At 37.4% G+C, this 27,050-nt stretch overlaps 1 protein-coding gene across 1 annotated transcript in view; it reads right to left on the minus strand.

The window, feature by feature from the left end:
- Positions 1-833: 833 nt before the first annotated feature.
- LOC134755140 (probable cationic amino acid transporter) overlaps positions 834-27,050 on the minus strand; it is a 35,645-nt gene continuing 9,428 nt past the window's right edge. Inside the window, exons 6-10 of the mRNA XM_063691617.1 lie at positions 25,316-25,487; positions 24,908-25,035; positions 21,616-21,814; positions 2,641-2,742; positions 834-1,959 (exon numbers count right to left, since the gene is read on the minus strand). Coding sequence (XP_063547687.1) covers positions 1,863-1,959; positions 2,641-2,742; positions 21,616-21,814; positions 24,908-25,035; positions 25,316-25,487 — 698 coding nt within the window. The 3' untranslated portion in view covers positions 834-1,862. The remainder of the gene's footprint in view (positions 1,960-2,640; positions 2,743-21,615; positions 21,815-24,907; positions 25,036-25,315; positions 25,488-27,050) is intronic.

A 27,050-nucleotide genomic window follows, 5' to 3' on the forward strand; every position in this document is an offset into this window, starting at 1 on the left:
TCACTTCAACGAGAATAAAAATAATTTTACTGTGCGTATGATAGATAATATTATAATGAATTAACAATAAAATGAGTTAACAACTATGGTCCAAATGAACTTATACGTTACCTATTCATTTAGCTAATCACATGAGCTCGGAAGAACTTACAAAAAATCATCTTTGCTTTTACTGAATATAAATAAATCAGTTTACTGTGACCATAGTTACGGTTATTACAAAAATAGTTTAAATTAGTGAGTATTATATAAGTAAGTCTTGTCAGTCCGATGTACAATCTCCAGCAAATAAATGACTAAAAAATAACTTAAATTTAAATAAAAACTGGATTAAATTTAAACTTAATCGGACTGCCAAGAGAATATTGATAATAAATCGAAACTTTAGTTTTGTGTTAGGTATTTATGTTTGTAAGATATATAAAACATAAGCATAATACTCATCAACATTTTTTAAAATTTGTTTAAATAAACAATGTCATTTATTTATATTTAAATTATAACATATTTTTTTTCGGAAATTTAGATAAGTATTTGATATGTTTCAAGATGGTTGGCTGGTTATTTAAAAAAATCCCTGCCAGATAAATGCTTTCTAAACTAAACCTATGCTAAGGGCAATCACAGGTGGACTTTGGAGATCAGGATCACCATGACAACTATGGCAACTTTGTCAAAACGAAATAATATTACTTATAGGTAATAGGTATAAATTTGTACAGAACATATCCTGACATTAATTATATACTTATATTAAATAAATAGTTATATTTTCCAAAAAGGGTCCATGTACATATAAAGTGTCCAGGTAGGTGGCTATTTTTTTATTTTTTTATCATATTAAATTAAATCATATGAGTACCACTTGGTACTACCAAATGCAATAATACCAATCTCCATACAAAGACGTAATATTCCTAAGAAATAGTTTTACTTGTACATGGCGTTGTTAGGTCCCAGCGCGACGTACTAAGATAGGTATTATTTTGTATTTTAGGTTCAACTTATTTTAATTTATGTTGTATTGATTGAGATTGGCAGTCATCATAATATCCTACCTTCTGCAGCCAAAATATTCGTAGCAACTTTCTTCTAGGTTATTGAATGCCTATTCCCTAAACTAATAAAACCTTTAGTCATACATACATATTTTATACGAAAAAAAAAACAATGTTTCTCATAATATACCCACCTTCCAATTTTTTTAGACCTTTTTTATCGGCTGCATCTATGTAATGACTCCTTTAACATATGGGCAGATATAGTTGTTCAAACCAAATTTTCAGTAAATAGGAACAAAAAAAAATACTCATCCTTTTCTTTTGGGTGCTAGTACTAGTATAAGACAAATATAGTATGTTTCTCTCTGTCTATGTTTGTAATGAGACAGTCCTTTGACAAACTATATTTGAAACAGAACAGCTACAGTCAAATATTATTTAAAAAAATATTATCTATGAGACTGAGAAATCCTAACAAAAAGTAACGGAGACACGGAATTCATTCGGGTCTACTCTGGATAGAACTAGAACACTTATTTTTATTATTACTAGAAAACTGGTTTTGGTATGTGTTATGAACCACGCTGATAAACACGCTGGTGAAATTAAATGTATATGAATTTGTTTTAAATTTACATAAAAGAAACAGCACCGCAATGATGTGCGCGGCGCGGTGCGGCGGTGGTAAGTAAGTATATGCATCGTAAAAGTGTACCTGGAAGTGGTACCTGTGTAAAAAAAGATCCCCTGATTTGCTATGTAACAGGTGTTATAAAGTAATGACAAGAAGACTATAGAAATTATAGAATAGAATGGCGGTGGTAAAGAAATTTGTGTTTGCGTTGAGGGAGATTAACATTTCTAGTTGTCCCAGGGGTCGAGGTCGGGCTGGGAGGTGTAGGCCCACGGCACTCGCGTGGATGTGTGCGAGGAGGTGCTGTTGGTCTTCGCGTTGTACCTGAAATATGATGCGGGCTCGCGTTTAATGTAACTTAACTAGGTAATTACCTAATATTGTCTTCGGTTACAGTTAAGTTATGAAAACGGATTATATCGCGTATATTGAACAACAATCCTACAATTTAGGAGGGAATTAAATCTTCTCGGGTCCGAGGTGTAGGGTTGGAGCCGGCATAGTTTTTATCGCGTATTTTTTTTTGCTTGAAAATAGTTGTATTGCATAACTAGCCTTATGAACAGATTTTGCATGTACTACCAGCCTTAAAGATTATAGTCTATGATGATTCATTATTTTTAGTATGTGGGTATTTTTTTGCACTGTAGTTTTTCCTTAGTCACCCGTTGACCACGAACGCTGTAAAGGGTTTGAAACGTCGGGATGTATTATAAATTCAATATACGCGATATAATCCGTTTTCATAGTTTTATTTCATAGGTGACCTATAGACATAATTAGGGTTTCCTATTAACAAAATGGTATTTCTTGATGTTTTTATTAATCTAAAAAACTACCAATGGTTCGAAAAGAAACCCCAACGCTCCGTGAAAACTCGGCGTAAAAAACTCGGCAGGATTAAAAATAAAGTTTTGTTGGTGGAAATCGTGATCGTAAGAAGAGTACCGTGCAAGACAGTGCATAATATATTATATAACACAGCATAAATAGTAGGGCGCTCACCGTGATTCGACTTGTTTGTATGCGCTGGCAGGGCGGATAGAGCCTGCAGGCGGCGCCGGCTCCAGGTCTGCCGTGTGCCACGCCAGCAGCGGATCCGGGAAACTGTTTACAAAGGGCATGATTGATATGAGCCAAAAAAATATAGGTAACAAAATTTTTCTCAAATATGTGCAGGAATAATAATGCTTATGACCATAAAACTTTGACCACCGTTGTCCTATAGTACTGGCCCTGGCCTATGCCTTATGGGAAATTGTCAAAGAGATATTTCAGATCCGAAAACCGCTACCAACTTTTGATATATTGTTGGGTTGGTATTGGATCTCAAAAACTGCCGGGAGACAGCGGTGCCGGCCATCTACTTCAGCGGAATCAGTCATCAAAATGACTCCCGCTTTGTTGCGAATATTGCATATTGCACCCAAACAAAGCATAGCACATACACGTGTGGGGTATTAAATGTAAGTAGATTAAATATAACATTTAATTCATACGTGTGTGCGGATTGCGGATGCGGAAAGAGAAGAGTCGTGGAATACCTATACTATAAGGGAATCAATATATACATTCTAAAACTCTCTTTTTCCGCACAGACTCTAAGCCCCACTTGCATCATCTCACTAACCCGGGGTTAACCGGTTAAACCGTTAAGCCAGTGTAAAATTGTACTGGTAACCAAGGTTACTCCAGGTTTAACCGGTTAACCCCGGGTTAGTGGGATGGTGGAAGTAGCGCTAAGAGAAATAAAACATAGTAAATAGTAGTTACATCATTTGTCTAACGTTGAAGCCCTCAGGCCGTAGGGGCCTAGCGGGCGTCGCGTCGCCTCTATAAGAAGTTAGCGAAATGCCTTGCGTTGGCTTCGGGTGACCAGGGCTGACCTCTTTTTCAGCGGAACAGCATCCAGAGGGAAAATGCTGCCATCAGCCTTCTCAGCTCAACCTCGAAACCCTTGCAAAACTCAAGATTCCACTTTTCAAATCACTCGCTACGCTCGTGGTTCAATTTTGGAATCTTTCGCTTGCTCGGGTATCAATAATAGCACGAGGGGATAAACAACAACTTTGCCCCATTGTAAAATAAATAACTATTATAAGTTTTTATTTTAGCGTTTTATTATTTTTTCCCCTCACTAGCTTGGAAAGTTGTCTTTTATCCTTCAATACAAGCGGGGAATAACGCGTTTTATCCACTAGTGGGGAAAGTAATTTGACCTTGGATGGAGCGTGTTTAACTAGCTTGACAGATAACAAAACGTAAATCGTTTATGATAATGATTCGTTCGATATTAATTATCATAAAATAAATGGTTTGAGAATCTAACAAAAATACCAAATTTAGCTTTATTTAATGATTTTAAGTCATAAACCTTAAAATTCCATAAGAAATGTTTGTTTTTTTATAATGATGTTAAATATAATTCTGAACGCACAAGTTGAGTCGATGCAATTTCAAAACGCATCGTTGATATTTCATACGTCAGAATTGTCAACAATTTTTTTACTAAAACACTTTTCTCACCGACTCGCGTAAAAGTACACAACTTCCAGAGTTTTCTGTTATAATATCGTAAAGAAATGAGTGATTCCAGTGATGAAGATGATCTAACGCCTGTGGATGTTGCATTTTCCTCGCTATAGTGAGGTGAAAAGTTTTGTGGTATACACGGGCGCAAATGTATTTCTCGTGTTTCAATTCAACACTCGCGGGTAAAATACAACTTTGCACCCTTGTATAACAAATAACTATTATACCCTGCTGGGGTTAAAGCGATATGCTAGCCTATATGTATATAAGCCTCGGTAAGGCATTTTGTTAACTCCTTATAGAGGCAAAACACAAATTGCAACACAACAACAGCTACAATACAACGCAACAATCAAAAATGGAACCAAACACAGCAACAAAATAATGTCAAAACTACAAAAAAACTCCCCAGTCCGGCTGGTCCCCGTGGGGTTAGAGACCAACACCCTCCATATCCATTGTCAACAATAATGGGTAACACTCCAGTAGAAAAAAGCAACAAATATTCACCAACCCCCTCAAAAACCCCAACAACAAGAAGAAATAAGTATAAAAACCCAATATTACACATCTGTACCTACAATGTAAGATCCCTGCTAAAACCCGAACAATTGGAATTACTAAAATACTCCCTTACTAATATCGATCACCACATAATCGGGCTATCCGAAGTGCGAAGAAGTGGAAACAACATAATTGAAGATAAAAAACTATATATTCTGGTACACGGGCAAATCAAAAGGACAACATGGAGTTGGTTTTTTGATAAAAAAGGAACTAAAAAACAACATTGAAAACTACATTGGAGTATCTGAAAGAGTCTGTTTGCTTAATCTTAAATTCGAAAAACATAAATTCTCACTCATACAAGTATATGCACCCACGATGTTAGCAACGGATGACGAGATCAATGTCTTCTATGACCAGATAGAGTATGCAAGAAAGCAAGCAATTGGAAAAGAAATAATCATGGGTGACTTCAACGCAAAGATAGGACAACGAAAATTAGGAGAAAACAATGCCATGGGACTTGCATGCTATGGTAAAAGAAACCAAAGAGGAGACCGTCTAGTACAATATGCTGTGGAAAACAACTTTACTATCATGAACACCATTTTTAACAAAAAAACTAAAAATCTGTGGATGTGGATCACACCAGATAAGAAAAACAAAAATCAAATAGACTACATACTAAGTAACAGCCGACCACTTTTTAGTAACATAGAAGTCTTAAACAACAAAACTTTTCCCAACGACCACAGGCTTATAAGAGCTACAATACAACTAAACCAATAAAAGAAATGTAGAGCAAATTTTAACATGGCGCGGACCAGCCTAGCAAATGACCACAACAAAGCAGAATATCTCCGCACCTGAAATAAGAAAATAGAAGAAATAAACTGGGAGCACAATGACACCATAGAGTCATTTTACTTAAGAATAGAGTCTTCAATTCAGGAAAGCTTAAACAAACATACTGAAGAGAAAAACCAGAAAAATATACTATCTGCAGCAACCAAACAACTACTAGAGAAGCGCTCAACACTTGAACACAAACCACTGAGAACAAAAGAAGAAAGAAATGAACTCTCAGCAATCTACAAAACAACAAACAAAATGTTAAGAAAAGATTATGAAAATTATAGACTAGAAATAATAGAACATAATTTAGCTCAATCTGGAAGCCAGAAGAGGGCATATAAACAACTGAACTCAGAGAAAAAATGGATACCAACTTTGAAAACGCAAAAAGCAACAAAAAAACTTCAAACTCGAAAAGAACTAGTCGAAGTAGCTACAGATTTCTATAGAAAGCTCCATAGCAACGATGACTCTACCAACGAACAAAATGAAAATATAGACCAGGAGTCGTAGCACGGTACGCTTATCACCATGCCTGTCACGTTCTAACAAGTATGTGAGTGCGAAAGTGACGGACTTAGTGATAGGGGAAACCATGCTGCGCGGGCTGGTCCGGCAGGAATGTACTAATATAAATATAGCCGTTCCACCATTCGACACCCAAGAAATACAAAAAAAATATAAAGCGCCTAAAAAACGAAAAAAGCCCTGGAGCAGATAATATACCCAATGAAGCTCTAAAAATTTGAATTTCCGTTTTGACTAGACCCCTTACTATACTATTTAATAAAATACTTGAAACGCAAATAGTACCCAAACGGCAGAATCACGGATCATTCTACTGTATAAGAAAGGCGATCCAGCTGACATTAATAACTACAGGCCGATCAGCTTGCTGCCCACATTGTACAAGTTGTTTTCAATGTGCCTTGAAAAAAGAATAGAGCCGCATATAGAAAACCACCAACCAAGCGAACAGGCCGGATTCAGGCCGGGATACTCCACTACTGATCATATATATACTTTAGAACAAGTGATAGAATAAAAACTTTTATAAAAAAAAGGTAAACCGACTTCAAAAAGGATGAAATAAAATATGATCCTTTTAAGGGTTCCGTGTTTAAGTATATGCGTTACCAACTGATATGTTTGAAGTCGGTGCCAAGCCAAGCAGTAACAATACCAGTCAAAAATAATGAGCTTTACGTATATAAAACCCCTTACCACTGTACAAATATTATAAACGTGAAAGTAATTCTGTCTGCCTCTTTGTTACCTTTTCATGGCTAAATAACTGAACCGCTTTAGCTGAAATTTGGCATGAAGGTTCCTTGAATTGTTTTTTATTTTGAAATGTAGTCCTCTGGATAAGCGACAGAAAATAACTCAGTCCCAATCCCACACTTGCGTGCTATGGACTGTTCAAGAATTAGTAAGAAATGCTCTTTAAAAAATACGACGATATAAACGCATTAGATTTACACTAATGTGCCGACAAGCATGGTACGAACTGCGCCAAGAAGGTTCAACCGTGTGTTCTGTTCTGAGGTGTGTTCTTAAATACCTACAGAAAGTTCGTTTATTGTCGTCGTGTAACGCTGCGTCTTACATAGGCGAACAGTCGCGAACGCGAAGCGAACCGACGCGGCGCGGCGCGGCCGGCCCAAGGCGTTCGCGTTCGCAAAGAGATCGCCCACGTAGGACACTTCTATAGGTATTAAAGGATTAATTAAGACGCCGTGCCGCGCCGCTTAGCATTAGCGTGTTGTTCGCCTACGTAGTACGCTGCGTTAGGCAATCCAACGTACATACTTATATAGCCGCAGCCTTATCGAATTGCACCAAAATCACTATGAATATACCTATATATATGGTTCAAAATTTGGCTTGGCACCGACTTCAAACATATCAGTTGGTAACGCATATACTTAAACACGGAACCCTTAAAAGGATCATATTTTATTTCATCCTTTTTGAAGTCGGTTTACCTTTTTTTTATAAAAAGTTTTTATTTTTCCATTTTTAGTTTTGACATTGTTAAGAGCGTGACGCATGAATGAAAAACATAATCATGTATAACTCTAAATTCGTAAACTTTATTAAATAATCAGAATTTTCCTTGAGTCCGTCTGGGAAATCATTCCTGTCACTAAATCCATTCTCCGCCCCGCCACTGTCCCAATCCCTCAAACCCCCCGATCACTCAACCTCACAGCACATCCAGCCCTGATCACTGAACCCCTCGACCCTAAACCACCAACCCCTAACCCCAGACCTCTTAACTCCTAACCCTAACCCCCAATCCCTTAACTACCAACCCCTCAGTCCCCGACCCATCAACTCACCTCCCCTCAACCCCCAAACCCCCCAAATACTAAAACCCGCTACCTTCACCTCTCACACCTATCCCTCACTTCTCAGTTTCTTTGGTTGTTTCCAACACTACCTACATCAAAAATCATAATACACATACGAGGGAAGTTCCACATTTCGTCCGTAGTCTTCATCATCAGTAGCCTTACCACGAGATTGACATTGATATATTCGCTATCGTGTGCGTAACTTACTGTTTATGCATCTCGCTCGTACTGGCATATTAGTGTACAAAGTTACGAAGACGCTAGCGAATATTTAGTGTCAAACTCGTGATTAGGCTACAGTTGCACTACATCAAATTGGTGGTTTTTGGGAGGAAATGCTCGAGTTACTTTAGAAAACACCGAAATCACCATACACGTGCCTTTAAAAATTGAGGAGTTTCCTCAATTCCTCACGGATTCCATCATCAGATCAAAACAAAAAATGTTACGAAAACACCTTGGAGGTAACTTCTTTCAAACAGAAAAAGAATTACTCAAATCGGATCATGGGTGCCGGAGTAATCACTGAAATCATTATCATCAAAACAATCATCATCATCAGCTCCACTTCATCAAATTGGTGGTTTTTGAGAGAAAATGCTCGAGTTTCTTAAGAAAACATCAAAATCACCATACATGTGCCTTTAAAAATTGAGGAGTTCCTTTAATTCCTCAGGGATCCCATCATCAGATCAGAACCAGATTAATATGGGACCAACTTGGAAGTAGCTCCTTTCGAACAAAAAAATATTTACTCAAATCGGACCACGGGTCTCGCAGTAATCGGTGAACATACATAAAAAAAATAGCCACAACCGAATACAGAACCTCCTCCTTCTATGAAATTGAAGTCGGTTAAAAATACCAGGAATTTAACAACCCACTCTATCTTGCCTATATTGATTACGCCAAGGCATTTGACTCAATACCACACGAGAGCATTTGGCAAGCACTAAAACATCAAGGTGTGGCGGGTACGTACATAAATATAATCAGAGACATCTATAGAAAAAGTACGAGCCGTGTAAAATTGGATAGAATAGGGCCCATTATCAATATAAGAAGAGGGGTGAAGCAGGGGGACCCACTCTCCCCAAAGATAAAAATAGCAGTTTTACAACACATAATGAAGGACCTAAACTGGAAAGAAAAAGGACTATACATTAATGGGCAGTACCTATCAAACCTTAGATTTGCAGATGATATAATATTATTTTCAAAAACACCGTCCAATTGGAGAAAATGGTAAACGACCTTTGTAGAGCAAGTGAAAACATTGGGCTTCAACTAAACACCTCAAAGACGAAAGTCGCTACAAATAGATCTAAGGTACCTATATTAGTCAAAGAAACACCTATGGATGGAAAAGTGACCGCTTTCAGCTTTAAATAATAGTTCCTAATCTCTCCGGTGGCGCTAGTTAGGCTCTGGGGCATGAGTATAACATGAACCATATAAGGCAACAAAAAAAAAACCCGAACAAATTACGTAGGTTGTTTTGGTAGTATTTTGGTGTATGGTGGCGCCGCCTAATTACTGTTTTCTGATGGACACTTTTCATACATAGAGATTGGGCTCCTTTATATAGTCTCCATGGAAACACCACTTGAATACGTAGACAGTTATATATACCTGGGCAAATAAATATCATTCAAGCCCTCTAGACATTTGGACGAAGTAGAAAGAAGAATAAATATAACTTGGAAAAAATTCTGGGGATATAAAGAGATACTAAAATCAAAACTGCCACTTAAACTAAAGAAAAAAGTTATAGACTCCTGTATATTGCCCAGCTTAACTTACGCCTCACAAACTTGGACGTTTGACCACAAAATCAAAAAAAAAATACAAACATGCCAACGATCGATTGAAAGGAGCATACTTAACATCAAACTCAGCGATAGACAAAAATGTGTAGATATCCGAAAACGAACAAACGTCATACATGCTCTACAGCATTCCCTGCATCTGAAATGGATGTGGGCCGGACATGTGGCACGAGCACCAAACGATAGACCCAGTCAACTATAGAGGTAAAGGGCGCCCCCGAGAACGGTGGGCTGATGACATAGAAAATACGGCAGGAAAGAACTGGAAAAGCAAAGCAGGAGACCGAAAAGTCTGGAGACTATTGGAGGAGGCCTATACACAGAAAGGGGCCTTAGCTTATTAAGTTAGATATATATACTCTTTAAAACTAAACACAACTGTAAATATTTTTTTGTAAGTTAAGGAAGTAAAGGCTTTATTATTATTATAGAGGCGACGCGCTAAGCCATGCATCAGGGTTTCAACGTCAGAGAAATAATGTACTGGTATGTACCTAAATATTTGTAGTGCCACTGCCAGGTCATGATAATAAGATTAATAAGGGTCTATAATAGTTTTACTCGACTGCGGCAGGGACTGCTGTCTACGTACGCATGTATTGTTACCACTCAATCAATCTGTTCGTCTTTGTAGCCTAGGTGACAAAAAGGAGGAGATTAGGTACGAACTTGTTTTGCTTGTTTATATCAAGAAAATTCAATTTATAAAATATGATTCCTGTCAGAAATTGCGTTTTCATGTATTTTATGTTGTTCTTTCATTTAATACCCGATAATTAGTACTATTGCATAATATGAGCGCATTTAAGTAGAATTGTTGGCGCGCTTTAGCCTAAAAAAAAAGTTTTCAGAAATTTAAAATCGGCAAAAATGGTTACTTTAATATAATACGCAACATTGTTATAACGTTTTTAGTTGAGAAATAAAATTATTTCTCAACTTCATTTCTTTGTTTGTAGCTTTAAAACTATACATTGTTTTTAACCGCCTTAAAAAAAAGGTTCTCAGTTTGACCCGTATGTTTGTATGTATGTATGTTTGTTCGCGATTATCTCGCGTTTGGCTGAACCGATTTTGATGCGGTTTTCAAAAAAGTGTTTGTTACATTCTGGAGAAGGTTTAAGTATACATGGACGGTTTGAAAAACCAATTGGACCCGGTAGGTGGCGCTGCTATCGGTACACCTATCGTCTTTGATTTGCTGAAACTGATTTAGATGAAATTTTGTGTAGATGAAATAGTGGTAGTGGGAGTGGTAGTGGAAGTGGTAGTGGGAGTGGGTGTGCGAGTGCGAGTGCGAGTGCGAGTGGGAGTCGGAGTCGGACGGAGCCTGGGACCTGGAGCCTGGGACTGGGAATGGGAGTGGGGCTAGGACTGTGAGTGGGAGTGTCTAGGTAAACTAAATCTTAGTTACAATAGGACGAAACATAATACCTATCCATACTTAACTACATTTACAAATCCTTTAGCACCGAAACGTCAAAGTTTCGTCGCGAAAAATAAGGTTGGCCATCGCCTACACTAGAGTTACTTACTAGCCCAAAACTAAATGGAGAACCTAACTGTAAACAAACTAATATTTTTGCCCAAAATCTAAAAAGATAAAATAAATCACTAAAAAGTAAAATAAAAATAAATAAAAAAGATGATAAAAAATTGAAACAAAACACAAAACAAAAAATTCAATAAATAAATAAAAAACAACTGACTATTAAAAGTAAAAAAAATAAAAACCAAAAACTAAGAAAAAAACTGTAATAACTTAATTTCAAATCTTAAAAAAAAAATAGGGAACCGCCTTCAAAAAACCAACCCACTGAAAAGCACGAAATATTTTTTATGTAATACCCCACCCCTATCCTTGTCCAGTCCCTATTCCGTCGTAAAGTAAATTTCAAATAATAAACAAAATTAATAACCATCCGGGTAATGACTTAGTTTTTGAAGGCGGTGCCAAACCAACAAAAACCAAACAAAAAAAATACGAGAAATAGTTAGTAGTGCAAGAACTAAATATGTCTTTTTTTTGGTTTGGCACCACCTTTAAAACCTAAGTCATTACCTGGATGGTTATTAATTTGCTTATTATTAGGTATTAATTACTTTTTGGCAGAAATTTGCTTTACGATAGGGTAGGGACTGGACAAGGATAGGGGTGGGGATTATATAATAGTATTTTATACAATCGTGATATAATAGAGAGCTTTTCAGTCGAGTACCGTGTTTAAGCAACGAAGCTTGCTGAGTTGCTTAAGTAAGGTACGAGATTGAAAAGCTTGATTATATCACTATTGTATACAATACTTTTTCTACGAGACAAAAAAATAATACTTTCAACTAGTAGAATCATATACTTAGGTAAACAAACCAAAAGTACCTATATACAGCTAAGATACGCGAGCTGCCGCGGCCCGCGATACCTTCATACTCGTACGCGCACCGGCCGCCGGGCCCGGTGCCCCGGCGGGTTGATTAACGACACCTCCTCGTAACTCATGAGGCCCTGGTACCTGCTCCGCGCTAAATTCAATTTTAAGAAAGTTTTTTTCTCGATTTTGGCCACCGTAGCCTATGGAGACTAACAAGCAACGCTAAGCGGTTTTCGTAGGATATGGATGTTGCTATATGAAGGGTGTCACATGCGCGTTTACGACTTATGGAACAATTGTTGGCCAACTAATCACAAAGCAGATGCGACGCAGCAGCGTGTTTAAGTAGGCTAATTTGCATTGAATCGAGTTGCCTTGAACAAGAAATATTTTACTGAAATGTATGAAGTTCTATTTTCAAAATTTTTATAATTGACTAAACCGTATCGATAAAATTCTTATGCTTGAGTCGGAAGTGCCATAGACTATCCAACGTTGAAAAGAGTAAGGTTGTAGTGTTGCATATGAAGTCGTAATACACAGATTATACTCGACGAGTAGAAAAAAAATATTTTGTGCGTTTTAAAGGGTTGGTTTTTTTTTAAGGCGGTTCCCTTTTTTTAACTGTAAATAATGTATTAACGAATCATAATACATTTAATATTTGACGACCGATCTGGCCTAGTGGGTAAGCCGATGGTCCTAGGTTCGAATCCCGGTACGGGCATTTATTTGTGTGGTGAACACAAATATTTGTTCCTTTTAAAAAGTTATGACACGTTGATCGAACACAGTGGATGGATAACACAATAACACAATAGAACTTGATATCGATATATTATTAAATTATTTACATGTTAGCAAACATCTTTTATTTTGACAACCTATCTAGACGCTTTTCCTTTCAGCTCTATTTATATACCTATATATATATATATATATTTAGGCCGGTCAGCACAGTTCAAAATGTATGAGAATTCTACATTAATTCTCACATATTATTATATGAATTTCACATTCTCACATTAGAGATTTTTTGAGATGTGATTACCTATGTTACAAATAATATATTTTGAAAAAATCTCCACAAAATATGTCAATTTTTTTTTATAAATCCAAATTATTACTAAAATAGAAAAATAAACCAAAACATCAATCCCCACACTAGAGATTTTCTAATATGCTGTTCTCAAGCATATACTCATTAAGTATTTATATTTTCTTCCAGCTTGACACAGAAACATGCCCCCAATAACTTTCTTTATTACAATTTTTTTTACATAAAAATAACAACTAATGTGTACATAAAAATTACATGTTAATTAAGCTCTTTATATTTACTATATTCTACAAAAAAATCTCTAACGTAAATGAATCCGTTTAATTACTATTAACCATTTTTGTTTCGAATTTTTTTTTGTTGCTTATAGAAAATGGACACTCGACTTTTGTTTCACCTTCATAAATCTCTTACTCATGTTAGTGTAATAACAAAAAAATTCTCACGTATATGTAATATTGTATGGAATACAACCATAATTATTACGACGTCCAAGCTATTTAAATTACCCACGCAGACACTAACTGACGGGTACCGATTCACTGTAGAGAACGTTTGATCGACTTCCATATCTCCGTCTCACTTCAATGTTCGCGGTAGACGATCGGTCCGCTTGAACTGCCGAGAGTTCGCGATGCGGTCGACCGTTAATTCTCCCATGACTAACTTACCCAGTTTCATCGGTACGCGTAACGATTGTTTACGCATGTTTAATTTTGATTGAGCGCTTACTTAACACACCTCAGGCAAAGCTCCGATAAAACGCGCAATGCATACATTGCGGCATATATCTCACGTATGTCAGCTATGAGGCTATGACATAGCAATGACAGACAGTGGCAGTTAGTGCCAAATTAGAATACAGACTTTTCTACCAACCATAAAGTTTAGTGCAAAGAGAATTTTAAACTCCTTAGTGAAAACCTCACGGTTTGTGCGAAATTGAGCGTTAAGCTATGCTATGCTAATAAAGATGATGGTGTGATTTACGGAAATTAATAATAGATATAATTTATTTTATTGTATAATACATTCCTGTTTCATTTACACCCAATATTATATCTTTTTCCGTAATCAAATGCGTTTATAATTACTGTAACCGTCTGTGTAGTGTACCATAATATACGCGATGGTTTGTCCTCCGGGCCCAAAATCGGTGATCCCCTTTGATTATTTATTTTAAATGAACGTCAAAATCCAGACAGGAAATTTGATTTTGACATTTACGGCTACTGCCGTAGCAGTCGACAGCAATGTCGCGCTTCAATATTACTGCAGTCGACTGCATTGCTGCAGAAAACGTGAAAAAGGTCATTCAATTCAATGGGTAGTAGGGTTATGAGATGAAATGACGCAATAATGAAACTTTAGTAAATTAACAATATTATATTAAATCATTATTACATACTATTTTACTCGCACTAAAAGGTTTACTACCAACATACTTCTTGGTGCCCAAATGGAATAAATAGTACATTTCGATGCTAGTGCGGAAAGTATGTCATTACTTCATGAGTATCACTTACTTCACTTAGGTATCTTGGCAAGACTCGGGACGAGTGAAGAATGACATTTCCGCACGTGTATCGAACGACGTTTTTTAACACAGTTGCGAAAAAATAATAAAAACAACAAGTGAGGAATAAAAACAACAAGTAAGGAATAAAAACTTTGGAAACTTGAAACGCCGCTTAGTAAGAAAAAACGCCTCTTTTTTGACAGGCGTTTCGGCAGCTATTCCTTTAAAGTGATATGTTCCAGAATGAACAATAAATGGGCTACAGTGTCCATTTTTTTATTTAGGGCAAATCGCCACACTGTAATTGTAACAGGGAAAATTGTCACAAAAAATTACATAACATTTAAACTTTTTTGTAAACAACTCATATTTTTTGTATGGTAAGATCTAATAATTATTTCAAAAATGAATTCCTCGTTCCTAAATTATACGAAAATGATATATAAGTTGCCCTAGTTGCTAAGAACAGGAAGAAATATAGCATAGATTGGACTTGGGGAGCCGACCCTTTCACCCCCCTTTTGGCGTTACGATCTCGTGGCTACCGGGCTGAATCAGTTTTATTTGCCCTAAGAAACAATCAATCGTGCCAAGCGGCATCGCCTGAGACAAAAGTGCATACTCAATGCGCTTACTTACCACTATAATTTAATAATCAAATTAATGGGCCCTGGAGGGAAATTCTCTGAAAACCTTAAGTTAGCTCATTTTACCCTAAGGAGACATTCTTTTATTTTTAAAAAGAAACTAAACTGCATTCAAAGGTTTTTTTTTTTTCAATTTTGCTTGTCTAAAAATATTCTTGAGTACTAAATATTCGATTTTATGGAAATTTTGTACGACAGACGAGTGTAAGACCTAATGTTTCTTGAAGAAATGTTATCATTAACATTAACTGTATCGACTAGTAGAATAAAATAGGGAGTGTTTATTGTTTGGAATTTTTAGTCGGTTTGATTCCCAGGCGAGACAAGCGAATTTCAAAAAACCTTTGAATGCAGTTTTGTTTCATTTTAAAAATAAAATGAGCTAACTTAAGGTTTTAATGTTGAGATTGTTGAAATTGTCTATGGTTGAAAGAACAAACGAATGAGCTGACAGACGTCACTCACTCCATTCTCGAATAAAACTAAGAAAACATGTACTATTTATATTAATACAAATATATTACTTCGGAGTCAACAATCTTTAATTCAAATAGCCCGTAAACTTCAACATTTAAGGCACTTTCCCTTCAGGGCCCATAAAAAATTTCCACACTGTATATTCAGAGCACGTCTTATTCTCAACTGTTAGACCTTAGACTAATATAACTTGATCCCAAGTTTCCTTACAATTATACGTAATCGAGGGCTAGGGTCATACTGGTTTCATGTCGCGATGCGCTCGCTGACAAAAACCAAGCGGTAAGAATTGCTGACATTTGCGTCTTTTCACTCTCACAGCTCCCGCTACTAAAAGCATCGGATGACAGGATCGTTGAAAAGGGACAAACATATCGTTTGACGTTACGTTACTCTTCTCGTGAATTGGCAAAATTTAAAATTCGAAATTAGCTTTATAATTTGTCCGGGCGGCTATTCGAAGTATAACTAACTGGACGGTCCTTACTAACCAGTAAGATTCAGATCAAGCATAATAGATAGTTGTAAGACTTCAAGGGTCTATTTATATCTGACACAGCATCCAGTATTCTAAACGTTTTGTGAATAGATATAAAAATTTGACAGCTATCGTTTTTCATATAAAGACAGACACTTAATGCATTGAACTATTGAACCTTAACGCAATGCCATAAGCCATAAGGTATACTTTCCTAATAAATATACCTTGAGGCTAATTCGAACTTTGTTATTAAAGATGTCATTTTTTTAATTTGCGTGTGCGTTTCGCTCGTACTAGTTAAAATATGTTTTGGTGCGAGCGAGACGGTCGGGCGAATGATAACAAAATGATATATTGTTGACATCTTAAATAAAGTTCGAATTGGCCTCTGTGAATGCCTGGAAATACCGCATACTTTTTGAATTTTTTATGCTGGAAATTGATTTAATTATCGAGAGAAAAATGAATATGTTATTCTTCCATAACTTGTGCAGTTACTGGCAAAAAACTAAAAATGTCCATTAATTGTGCAGAACATTATTTGCTGTTTGTTTCCAAAATCTTGCTGCTATTCTACAAATATAGTAGTGACTCGGGAGATTTTTAAACATGATCGATACAACTACTTCATAACCACCATAGTAAACTTTTCTCTCGGTGTGGGTTCCTCGGTCATGAAAAACTTACAAAATAATAATTTGTTTCAATAAATCTATAATTTACATTATTGTCGAGAGATATTCTGACCGTGTAGTCGTATAAGCTTCATAACCCATTCTACGAAAAATATCTTATGTAGGAATTATTGTTTAAGTAGTATAAAAGATTTAAAAAAAAGTTTTATTTCTCAAAAACGGGAACTGATATAGAATTCACCCATGTAGAAAAATTTGAGTGTGCATTTAATGTAACTTAAACTTTATATTGACTCCACTATATTACGCGAGGCCGATTTTTGTTCATCCCATCAGATCTACAGTTATGGTCCGATTTTGATAAATGATATGTCATTAGATTCGTCTCATGCTGGAGAGCAAAGCAAAGATAAAACTCCTGGATTTTTTATTTTTTTCTGAAAAAGTACTGAAAAATTAATTTGAAAAAGTTGTTAATTTGTGAGTTTGACCACGTGACATGTGATCCCTATTTTGACTCAAGATGTCAAGATGACCAAATAATAATAAACATGAATTGCACTCAAACCTGTAGTAAGTTGTTCAGCATGATGAAATATTATTTTTGAGGGCAACATAATATCCGCAACACTTAAAACATGTACGAAAATACAAAAACAATTTTACAGTTTGTTGACAATGAAGGACAGTAAACATATTGTGTCAACTTTAAAGGGGACTATTATGTCAATACTCTAAATTGCCAGGTTGTTTTCATTTTAAAAATGTTGATATATGCAAACTTTTTTCGCATACCTATTTAAAATGTGGAGAACGGTCAAGTGCGAGTTGGACTCGTGATCGAAAGGTTCCGTGTCACTACATATGCATATTGACTAAATGTAAAAAACCGGCCAAGTGCGAGTCGGACTCGCGCACGTAGGGTGTCGTACCATTATCCATATATATATTACGTGGTTGTTATGGCTATCAGATCTACAGTTATGGTTCGATTTTAATAAATTATATGTCATTAGATTCGTCTCATGCTACAGATTTGCAATAAGCTCTTAGTTTTTTGATTTTTTCCCGAAAAAGTACTAAAAAGTTAATTTGAAAAAATGTACCACGTGACCTTTGTTCTGACTTAAGATTGAATTGAACTCAAACCTATATCCAATGTATGTAAGGTATCCAATCCATTCAAATATTTGTTTTGAGACTGTAACATGCATACACCACACTAAAAATTATATTAAATCACCATAAAAATTTATTATTGTGTTTGACAACATGTCAGACATGTGTCATCCACATCGTACTCATCAAAATGACACGTTCATTTTATTGTTGCTTTGGCACATATAAGGTTGGATCCTATAGAAGTGGCGTACCGCGTGCGCCCGTGAGGGACAGAATTTGTAGCCCACCAGGCCACCATAAACCATACAAATCGGTGGGGAAAAGCATCTATGTTTACTTCAAAAAGCACGTACGGCGAGGTTTGTTCTTATGAGGATGTTAAATGATGTCGGATCTTTAAGGTAAACGGTCAGCCAATGGGGTTGGCAACTGTCAAAGGTTTGCAGAGATGGCGCCATCATAGCTTGCCCCTTTTTCTATAAGATTTGGCTTAAAGGGCTGGCATCCAGGGCATTAAAAAAACAAAAATTTGACACAATTCTAGGGATTGACAGAGCAAGCTATGCTGGCGCCCTCTGTTAATTATTTCGACCGGCCAACCCCATTTTCCGCATCGGTCCGCGCCCTTGGTGCAGTGCGGCGTATGTGCGATCGTGTGTAAAAGCCGTAACAGACTACTGCACCGCACCGCGATCTTGGTGCGCCACACCCATAAGTGAGACCGAGAAAAAGAATATCTCGAAAAGCCGTATTGGTGCGGTCAAAATATCTCTTTCTCGCTCTAACTTATAGCTGCGTCCTCAACGTATGTACAGTGACAACCTTGCACACCATCGATACGTGCGCCGCACCGCACTAAGGCTGCGGTGAGGTGTGGTAGTCTCTAACGGCTTTTACGATAGTCTGTTAAATACGGCTATAATATTTCTTTCTCGCTCTAACTTATAGCTGCGTCCTTAACGTACGTACGGTGACCACCTTGCGCACTATCGATACGTGCGCCGCATCGCACCAAGGTCGCGGTGAGGTGTGGTAGTCTCTAACGAAATACGGCTATAAAGCGGCTAACACATTACCGCACCGAACCAAGGTCATTGTGTGACGCAGCCATAAGTAAGAGCGAGAAAGCAATATCTCTTTCTCGCTCTTACTTATAGGTGCATCGCACAATGACCAGTGCGGTGCGGTAATGTGTTAGGCGCTTAAGGTGGGCTGCCGTACGCCGAGAGCGAGAAAGAGATATTTTGACGGTACCAAAGTCGCGGTCCAGTCGTTGTACATACTTTCAAAAAAGTAAATTAAAAAAAAACTAAATTAGGTTCAAGGGCCTGACACTCTTTGATAGAGAAAGATAGTCTTATTGCGATTCCTATAAGAGGAAAGAGAAAATAGTGCCATGCTTTATCTTGCCGAATGCAATGGAGGCGATGGCGAAATACCGAAATTTATAAGAGCTTTCCTCTCGCATTTTCTCTCTTAAATAGGCAAGGATCAGCCTCACTGACTACAAGACCAATTTCCATAAAGAAGTCTAGAATAGTCCGATTCCAGCAACGAGGAGCTTGCTTAAGACCGTAAAGGCTTTTCTTTAATAGACAAACTCGGCCTTTACCGTCGTCATACCCTTCTGGCTGTTTCATGTATATCTCTTCGTCAGATAGATGAGATAGAGAACCATATAGAAAAGCTGTGGAGACATCGAACTGACTTAGCTTCAAGCCTTCACTAGCCGCTATAGATAGCACGGTTCTGACTGTCGCCATCTTGGCTACTGGGCTGAATGTCTGGTCGTAGTCCTCTCCCTTTCTTTGTTCAAGGCCTTTTACAACAAGACGAGCTTTATACTTGTCTATGGATCCGTCTGGGTTTGTTTTGATCCGATAGACCCATTTATATGGAAGTGCCTTGCGGTTAGGCGGTAAATCGCACAATGTCCAGACATTGTTTTGCTCTAAAGAGGCCATTTCACTTCTCATGGCATCAATACATTGCTGTCTGTCTTTTTTCGATACAGCATCCTTATAGCTTGTCGGAAAATAAAATCTTCTGATACAACTGAGCAGATGAAATCGTCATATCTATCAGGTCTTTTGATCGAGTTTCGATCCCTCAAGTCATACCTTGGTTCTTCTATTACCATTGGTTCTTCTATAACGATCGATTCATCGTTTTCGTCTGCATCGTAAAACTCAGATTCAACTCGACCGTATACTGCCTGATCATGGGCTTCCTGTTCACGATCTTCCTGGCCGTAATCTTGGTCGTAATAATCCTCTGACCTTAGTCTCCTGTGCACTCTCCCTCTAGAACACGGTTAGGGTTGGCTCGGACCTCAGGTACATTCTCAGTGTCATATTGAACTGGTTCGGCTTGATCCATTCGTTCCTCGGGATGGATTAAAGTTTGTTCCGGTATTTGACGTTCATTGAAGATTGCTCCCTCTGTTTCTATTGGTGTTGGACAAGTGTCTTCTGAGCCAATTGATATTTTAAATTCCACTTCATTTGCAAACGTGATGTCTCGAGAGCGGTTGGTTTTCGTTCCGTCCCAAATACGGTAACCGTCATTGTTTTCGTAGCCGATGAGAATTCCTTTTATGGCCTTTTTGCTGAGTTTCTTTCTGCATTGCTTGGGAATATGAACATAGCACTGACTCCCTATTACTCGTAGGTGAGAAATTTTAGGCTTTTTTCCAAACCATAGTTCATACGGAACTTTATCTTTGACTGGTAGGTCCCGTCCTATTCAGAACGTAGGCTGCTGTGTTTATAAGTTCAGCTTAAAGTTTTTGCGGGAGCTAACCTCTGGCGTGCAGCCAGGTCCTTGCGGCTTCGACTAGGGTGCGATTTTCGCGCTCGCTACAACCATTTTGTTCAGGTGTGTACGGCATGGTAAAACGCTGCTGGATCCCGTGTGCATTCAATATCTTTCTGACATCTTCGTTGTTGAACTCTCCTCCGTTGTCACTCAGTAAACATTTGACAGAGTAGCCGATAGTCTTGGTTTCATTGAGCATCAATTTCAATTTGTCTTAGGCATTGACTGCCAGTAGCGTCAAATTTTAGGTATCTACGTCAAAGTTGCAAGACCGAAGTGATCCCATAAGTCTTCCGTTTGTCAAAACAAAGTTTTGCACGGAACACTAAAAATAAATAACCTTTCGTTTGATGTAGCACACGTGTATGTATATATGACTCATGGTATAGTTATAATTTAGATTTTGCAAATTTGGGCAGTGGTCACATTTATGACGCCATTAATTGTCACTCAGGCACTAGCAGTTTTATGATCCTATTTATATCGCTAATAAGATACTAGAAGCTTAAGCGGATTATACTGAGAATGACCATTTTGGATTTTTCAACTTCGAGGCATTTGTTCTGGCGTTGCGTGTCTTTCTAGCTGTAGATTACGAGTACATTGAGAAAAATTAAAAACTAAATTTCGCCCCAATACAAAAAGCTCCACTCCGTCACATTTTTTGGGGACAAAAAACAAGACAACGAAAATAATTTTGACCCGGGTATGTCGTATTTCTACACGATTTCTTGATAGTTACAGTTTTGAATGCAAATAATAGTACTCACTCGAGATTGCCGTAGAGTCCGCTGTTGCCGTCACCCTCGAATATGTTGCGGTCGCCGAGCGGGCGCGGCTGGACCGGCGCGGGCGGCGGCAGCGTGGTGCGGTCCAGCGGGCTCGGCGTGGGCGGCGACACCGCCGGCTCCTCCGTTTTCGTCTCTAACAAGGAATTCTTGATGCCATACTTAAAGTACACCACCAGTCCTGGAACATATTCAAAGTAGTAGTCAAACATTTTTCATATCTCATATCCCGAAAGTGGGACTAGTGTCCACCCACTAACAATACAAACATTTTTTTTTTTTTTTACATTTATGGCCTGGATGTTCTAGGTGTACCAAACTTTATAACTGCTGTTTGTAACCAATCATGAGAATTTATTTTTGATGTCACTGGTACCTATTAAATATCCTATTCGTATTTTATATTTACGACTTGTTTAATGAAAGATACTGCAATTTGTTTCAAAATAATTAACATAATAAAACTATGTTTTTTTTCTCCACTCATAAACAGAATGGTGCCTATTAGTTCTATCAAAGATAGATATAACTCCGTAATAGATGGATACAGTCTAAGGAAAAAACGTGCCTCGAAAATCACGAAAATTTGATTCTCGATCAGATGGCGCCACTAGTTTTGGCCTACACTCGTATAGAGGGCGTTGACTGTTTCGTTTGTTATTTATAATTTTAACGCATACCAGTGAAAGAACATGGGTCAAAATCATTTAAAAATAATTAATGCAAATAAATAAATCATTTATCCATATTTAAATACATTTTATCGTATTTTTATAAATATTTATTTTTAGTTTTAAAGTGTGTCCACAGATGGCAGTGAATTTACTGGGGTTACAAAATTTACTATGACAGTACCGCTCTAGTATAAGTTACTCTATAGTTCTATTAAAACTGACAGAAATTACCTAATGAAACCCCAAACGTTAAATATTTACTTATTATACAGGATTTTTGGTTTACGTCTCGTGATTGGTGCCACATCCATTATAGGGATGTTTAGGTACTATACCTAGTTTAGAATTCCCCATGCCAGACAATTTTATTGCTCACCTTTAAATGGTTTGTAGTTCTACCTACTTAGAGAATTTAGTTATTGTTAACAATTACATTGTAATAGCTCCTTTTTTGTATGTAAACCTGCACTGTGTGACTATGCGCAAGGCACAGTTGATATATAGGCAGTCTTGAGTGGATTAAGACCGGGAGCCAGCAAGAGCCAACTGGCATTTAGGGGGGGAAACTTCGACTCACCTGCGCTTCCTTTGAAGCCATATTTTTCCAAAATCAAACAAACAAAGGAAAAATACTTATGGCTTCAAAGGAAGGGCATGTGAGTCGAAATTAATGAAAAGCTATCTATCAAACGTTGCTGGTCCACAGCAATTGTTTTGATTATTTGTTTGCTTTCGAATCTTTGGCGTTAGATGGTTACGGAACTGTTCCACATACATGTATGCGGATGACACTTGCTTACTGTATGCTGATAAAGACCTTAGTAAAATACAGACTTACATACAGCAGGATTTCGAAAATGTACTCAAATGGTCACACGATAACGGTATAATATTGAACACCGAAAAAACCAAATTTCTACTCATACAATCACCATATATAAAACCAAGTCAAGAGCCCATTAAAATTATTGGTCATACATACGATTGTTTACATGTCGAGAAGCGTGACTGTAAATGTAACGTAATAGAAGTAGTTGATAAATTTAAATACTTAGGCCTAACTATAGATAAACACATTAATTGGAAAATACACATAGATACAGTATGTAATAGACAACGGTCTATATTGTGTAAAATTATTAGTTTAAAAAATATAGTTAATAATGAAATATTACGAATGTTATACCATGCAATGGCTGACGCTGTAATTGGATACGGGTTAATAGCTTATGGACGCACCTTCAAAACTTATTTGGATAAAATATTAAACTTACAACTACGATTGATAAAAAATATAATAGACAAAAAAACTAGAGCAAACTGTAGTAACGATTACACGATCTTATTTAAGAAATTGAACATCCTGCCAGTGCATGATAAAGTTAAGTACTTAATAGCAACTGATCAATTTAAAAAACCCGAATTCAAAACTCCGCGAGTATACACCCGAGCGCCGAGGGGGTTAAAGCGTCGTAAATACGTGGAACCAACCGCTAGCAACTACTATGGTAAAAGGACGCGCAAGTATATCACACCGCGAATAATGAAAAATTTATCAATAGAAGACGAGTGTGCTAGTAAAAACATCTTTAAATCAAAAATTAAGAAGTTGCTATTGGGTACAACGCATGACTAAATATATAAGATAGGTAAATAAATAAATAAATATCCTTTATTGCACCAAAATCATACATTTTACATACATGTAAAACTACAAATAAATTCTTAAAGAATAACAACATACGAGTATATACCTACAACTTACACTTTGTTAATGTAATATAAAAGTATTAACCTTAGTAAGATAAGTTAATCATAAAATTTAGATTAAGGTACTAACATTGAAAATGAGTGCATCATTTCGCCGTTAAACGCAAGTTTGGCGACGAGCCTACTATAAGATTAAAATGTGTTATACTTTTTTGAAAAAAAAAAAAACATCTATCGATGTAAGTACAGTAAGTCCATTTGGGCGTTCCAGATACCGCTGGAGTAACGAAACCCTAAAAGGCCAATCCGCCCTCGGAATACCCAACTGGCGTGAAGTGGCGCAGAATAGGGCAGAGTGGTCCTTTTTGGGTAACTGAGCCAGTGAAGTACCTAGTAGGAGTAAGTACAGTAAGTGCCTCAGCTTAAGTACACACGTCGCCATACAAGCTGTATAGAAAAGTGGATTGGTATCTACTTATGTTAGGGCACCGAGTGTAGGTACCTACGTGATTATTGGTTAACAACTTGTCAAATGTGTTGTCAAATATATTCGTATTCTACCTAGGTACACGCGATATGGCGTAAAAGGCGTTGCTAAGGCGATACTTGGCGTACGCCTAAACTGGTGCGGCTTAGCTGGGTGGTTTACACCAGGAATAAACGAACAAGTAACTACTCAACTGATTATCGTTGTGTCGCCGTCAGCTGTAGTTTCACAAAAAACTGTCAAACTTTCTACAAGTATTAGCAAATTGTGACGAGTTATGATTAAATACTGATTGTTTGTGCCCTATAAATTAGGCGTCACGGAGGCAGGCATACGCACTTGTACCCTTTGCGGGGCTGAATCCGATTTTCCTTTTGGCAAATGCTATACAAATAAGTCTTACCTATGATCATCCACACGGTAAAGCGGACGAGGGTCAGGATGGACAGGTTGAGGATGAGATAGATGTTGACGATGATTGCGGTCGCCGGGACGAACGGCAGCGCAGGCGTCGAATACACCAGTTGTGCGCTGTGCAAATCAAATAACAATTATAAGTTTTTGAAATGGTCACCATTTATTGACCAATCGAACACCAATCGTCTTAGTTTCAGCATGGGCAAAAATGATTTCGGGAATCCGGCTGTCCTGTATATTTCTCAATACATTCTTATAAATTTTAGTATGCAGATTCGATAGTAAAATTTTTTGCCCATTCTGTTTTGAGTGTATTCTGTCATGAGTATCGTTTTTCAGTTTCGCGAGGTCTACAGCTCATAGAACTTCTAGCGTAATATGTCTATCGACTTACCGATTTTGCGGTTTTCTAGAAATGAGTAGGAGGATGATGAAGATAGCTAGCATTAGAACGACCATGAGGAGCACAGTGAAGGTGGACGTGCCCGGGCTGCCGTAGGCCGCCAGCATGTCGAACACCAGGATCAGCAGGTACATCACTCCCACTGCCTTGATTACGAACATTCCTGGACAACATTACAAGATAATTACGATGTAGGTAACAAAATAGTGAAGATAAAGAGCATATTCGGTATCGTATAGGTACTGATTAGGAAAAAGTAGGGAAAAAAATTGAACCGAATTTTTTGTATATTTACATGACCCGCGTCCTGCCAAGCACTTAAAAAATATGTCATAAAAAACCTCATCTTTTTCCTAGTCGGAGCCTTGTAAGTATACAAACTAATTAACTAATTAAAATTATGCTTTCCATAATACTGTAAAATTGTATAGCGTCCTATCACCAATGATCGACAGCTCCAATCTTAAGGCAACAGTGGTGATAATCCTACAAAAATAGGTGCTACCTATTGATCGATACTTTAATACACTACAGGGTGGCCCAAATAAAACTACAGTCTTTTTTATGCAACAAAAATTAATTATCTTCAAAATAGCCTCCTTTCGCTTTGATACACAAACGCAAACGTTTGTTAAAATTTTCAACGATATGCCGCAGCTCCTTTAAGGATATTTTTTTCCATTCTTTGGTAAGTGTTGCTTTTAGAGCGAGATGAACTTTTGTGTTTAGTAGCACAGGCCCTTGTCTCTAAGATTGACCACAAACTACAATCCATTGGATTTAGATCAGGCGAGTAGGGTGGCCACTCTTTTGAACTTATGAGTCCGGGAAAATTTTTATTGCACCACTGCTGCACACTACTGCAAATACCACCCCAAACCATGATTTTGGCGATGAGGAATGACTGCAGCTTCTCCAAGGCGACTAGAAGAGTAAATTATGTCATTTTGGTGATTATGGGCCTGTTCAATACAAAAAGTTTTTCATCAGTAAAAAGTACATTTTCCCACTTTTCAGTAACGGCACGTTGCTTAATCAACCGACATCTCTCCAAGCGAACTGTTTTATCTTTATCCTCAAAGAGTTGTGCTTTACGTAGCTTGTATGCTTTCAAAAAGACTGTAGTTTTAATTTTTAACTTATTTTGTACTAGACTTATATTGACCGGGATATAGACCGTAATTACCTTTTGTATTATTTATGAGCTCCCGATATTTCAACGCAGTTACATGCATCATGTTCACGGGTGACTGAAGATAGCAGGTGGGTGTCAAAGTTGTGTAGACAGCGCTAGGTCTACCCTCATTCTTGCGCGTCGGCTGCGTTTGCTTTCAACGTTACCATCGGTCGCATTCACACTTGTTGGTCTGGTCGCGTTCACACTCGCGTGTTTGATTCGGATATCACTGTTTTTTTACACAAACAAATCACAGGATTCCACACATTTGACAGTTTAAACCCATCTTCACGATTGAAAATTTTGTATTTGTGAATTTCAACAGCTTCTCTTACCAATCTTGGTATAGTGGCGTTCTGTCGAAATGACCTTGGGACTATGCAACTCGATCCAGTGATTTGTACCCAACTCAAGGAGATGCTGAGCAATAGCTGACTTGCGAACGTCATTGTTCTTGACCGCAGAAATGTGTTCTTTAATTCTGCAGGCAATAGTGCGTTTAGTCTGCCCAATGTACGATCTACCACAGCTGCACTCAACTTTGTATAC

The sequence above is a fragment of the Cydia strobilella genome, chromosome Z, assembly GCF_947568885.1.
Source record: "Cydia strobilella chromosome Z, ilCydStro3.1, whole genome shotgun sequence".
Taxonomy (NCBI): Eukaryota; Metazoa; Arthropoda; class Insecta; order Lepidoptera; family Tortricidae; genus Cydia; species Cydia strobilella.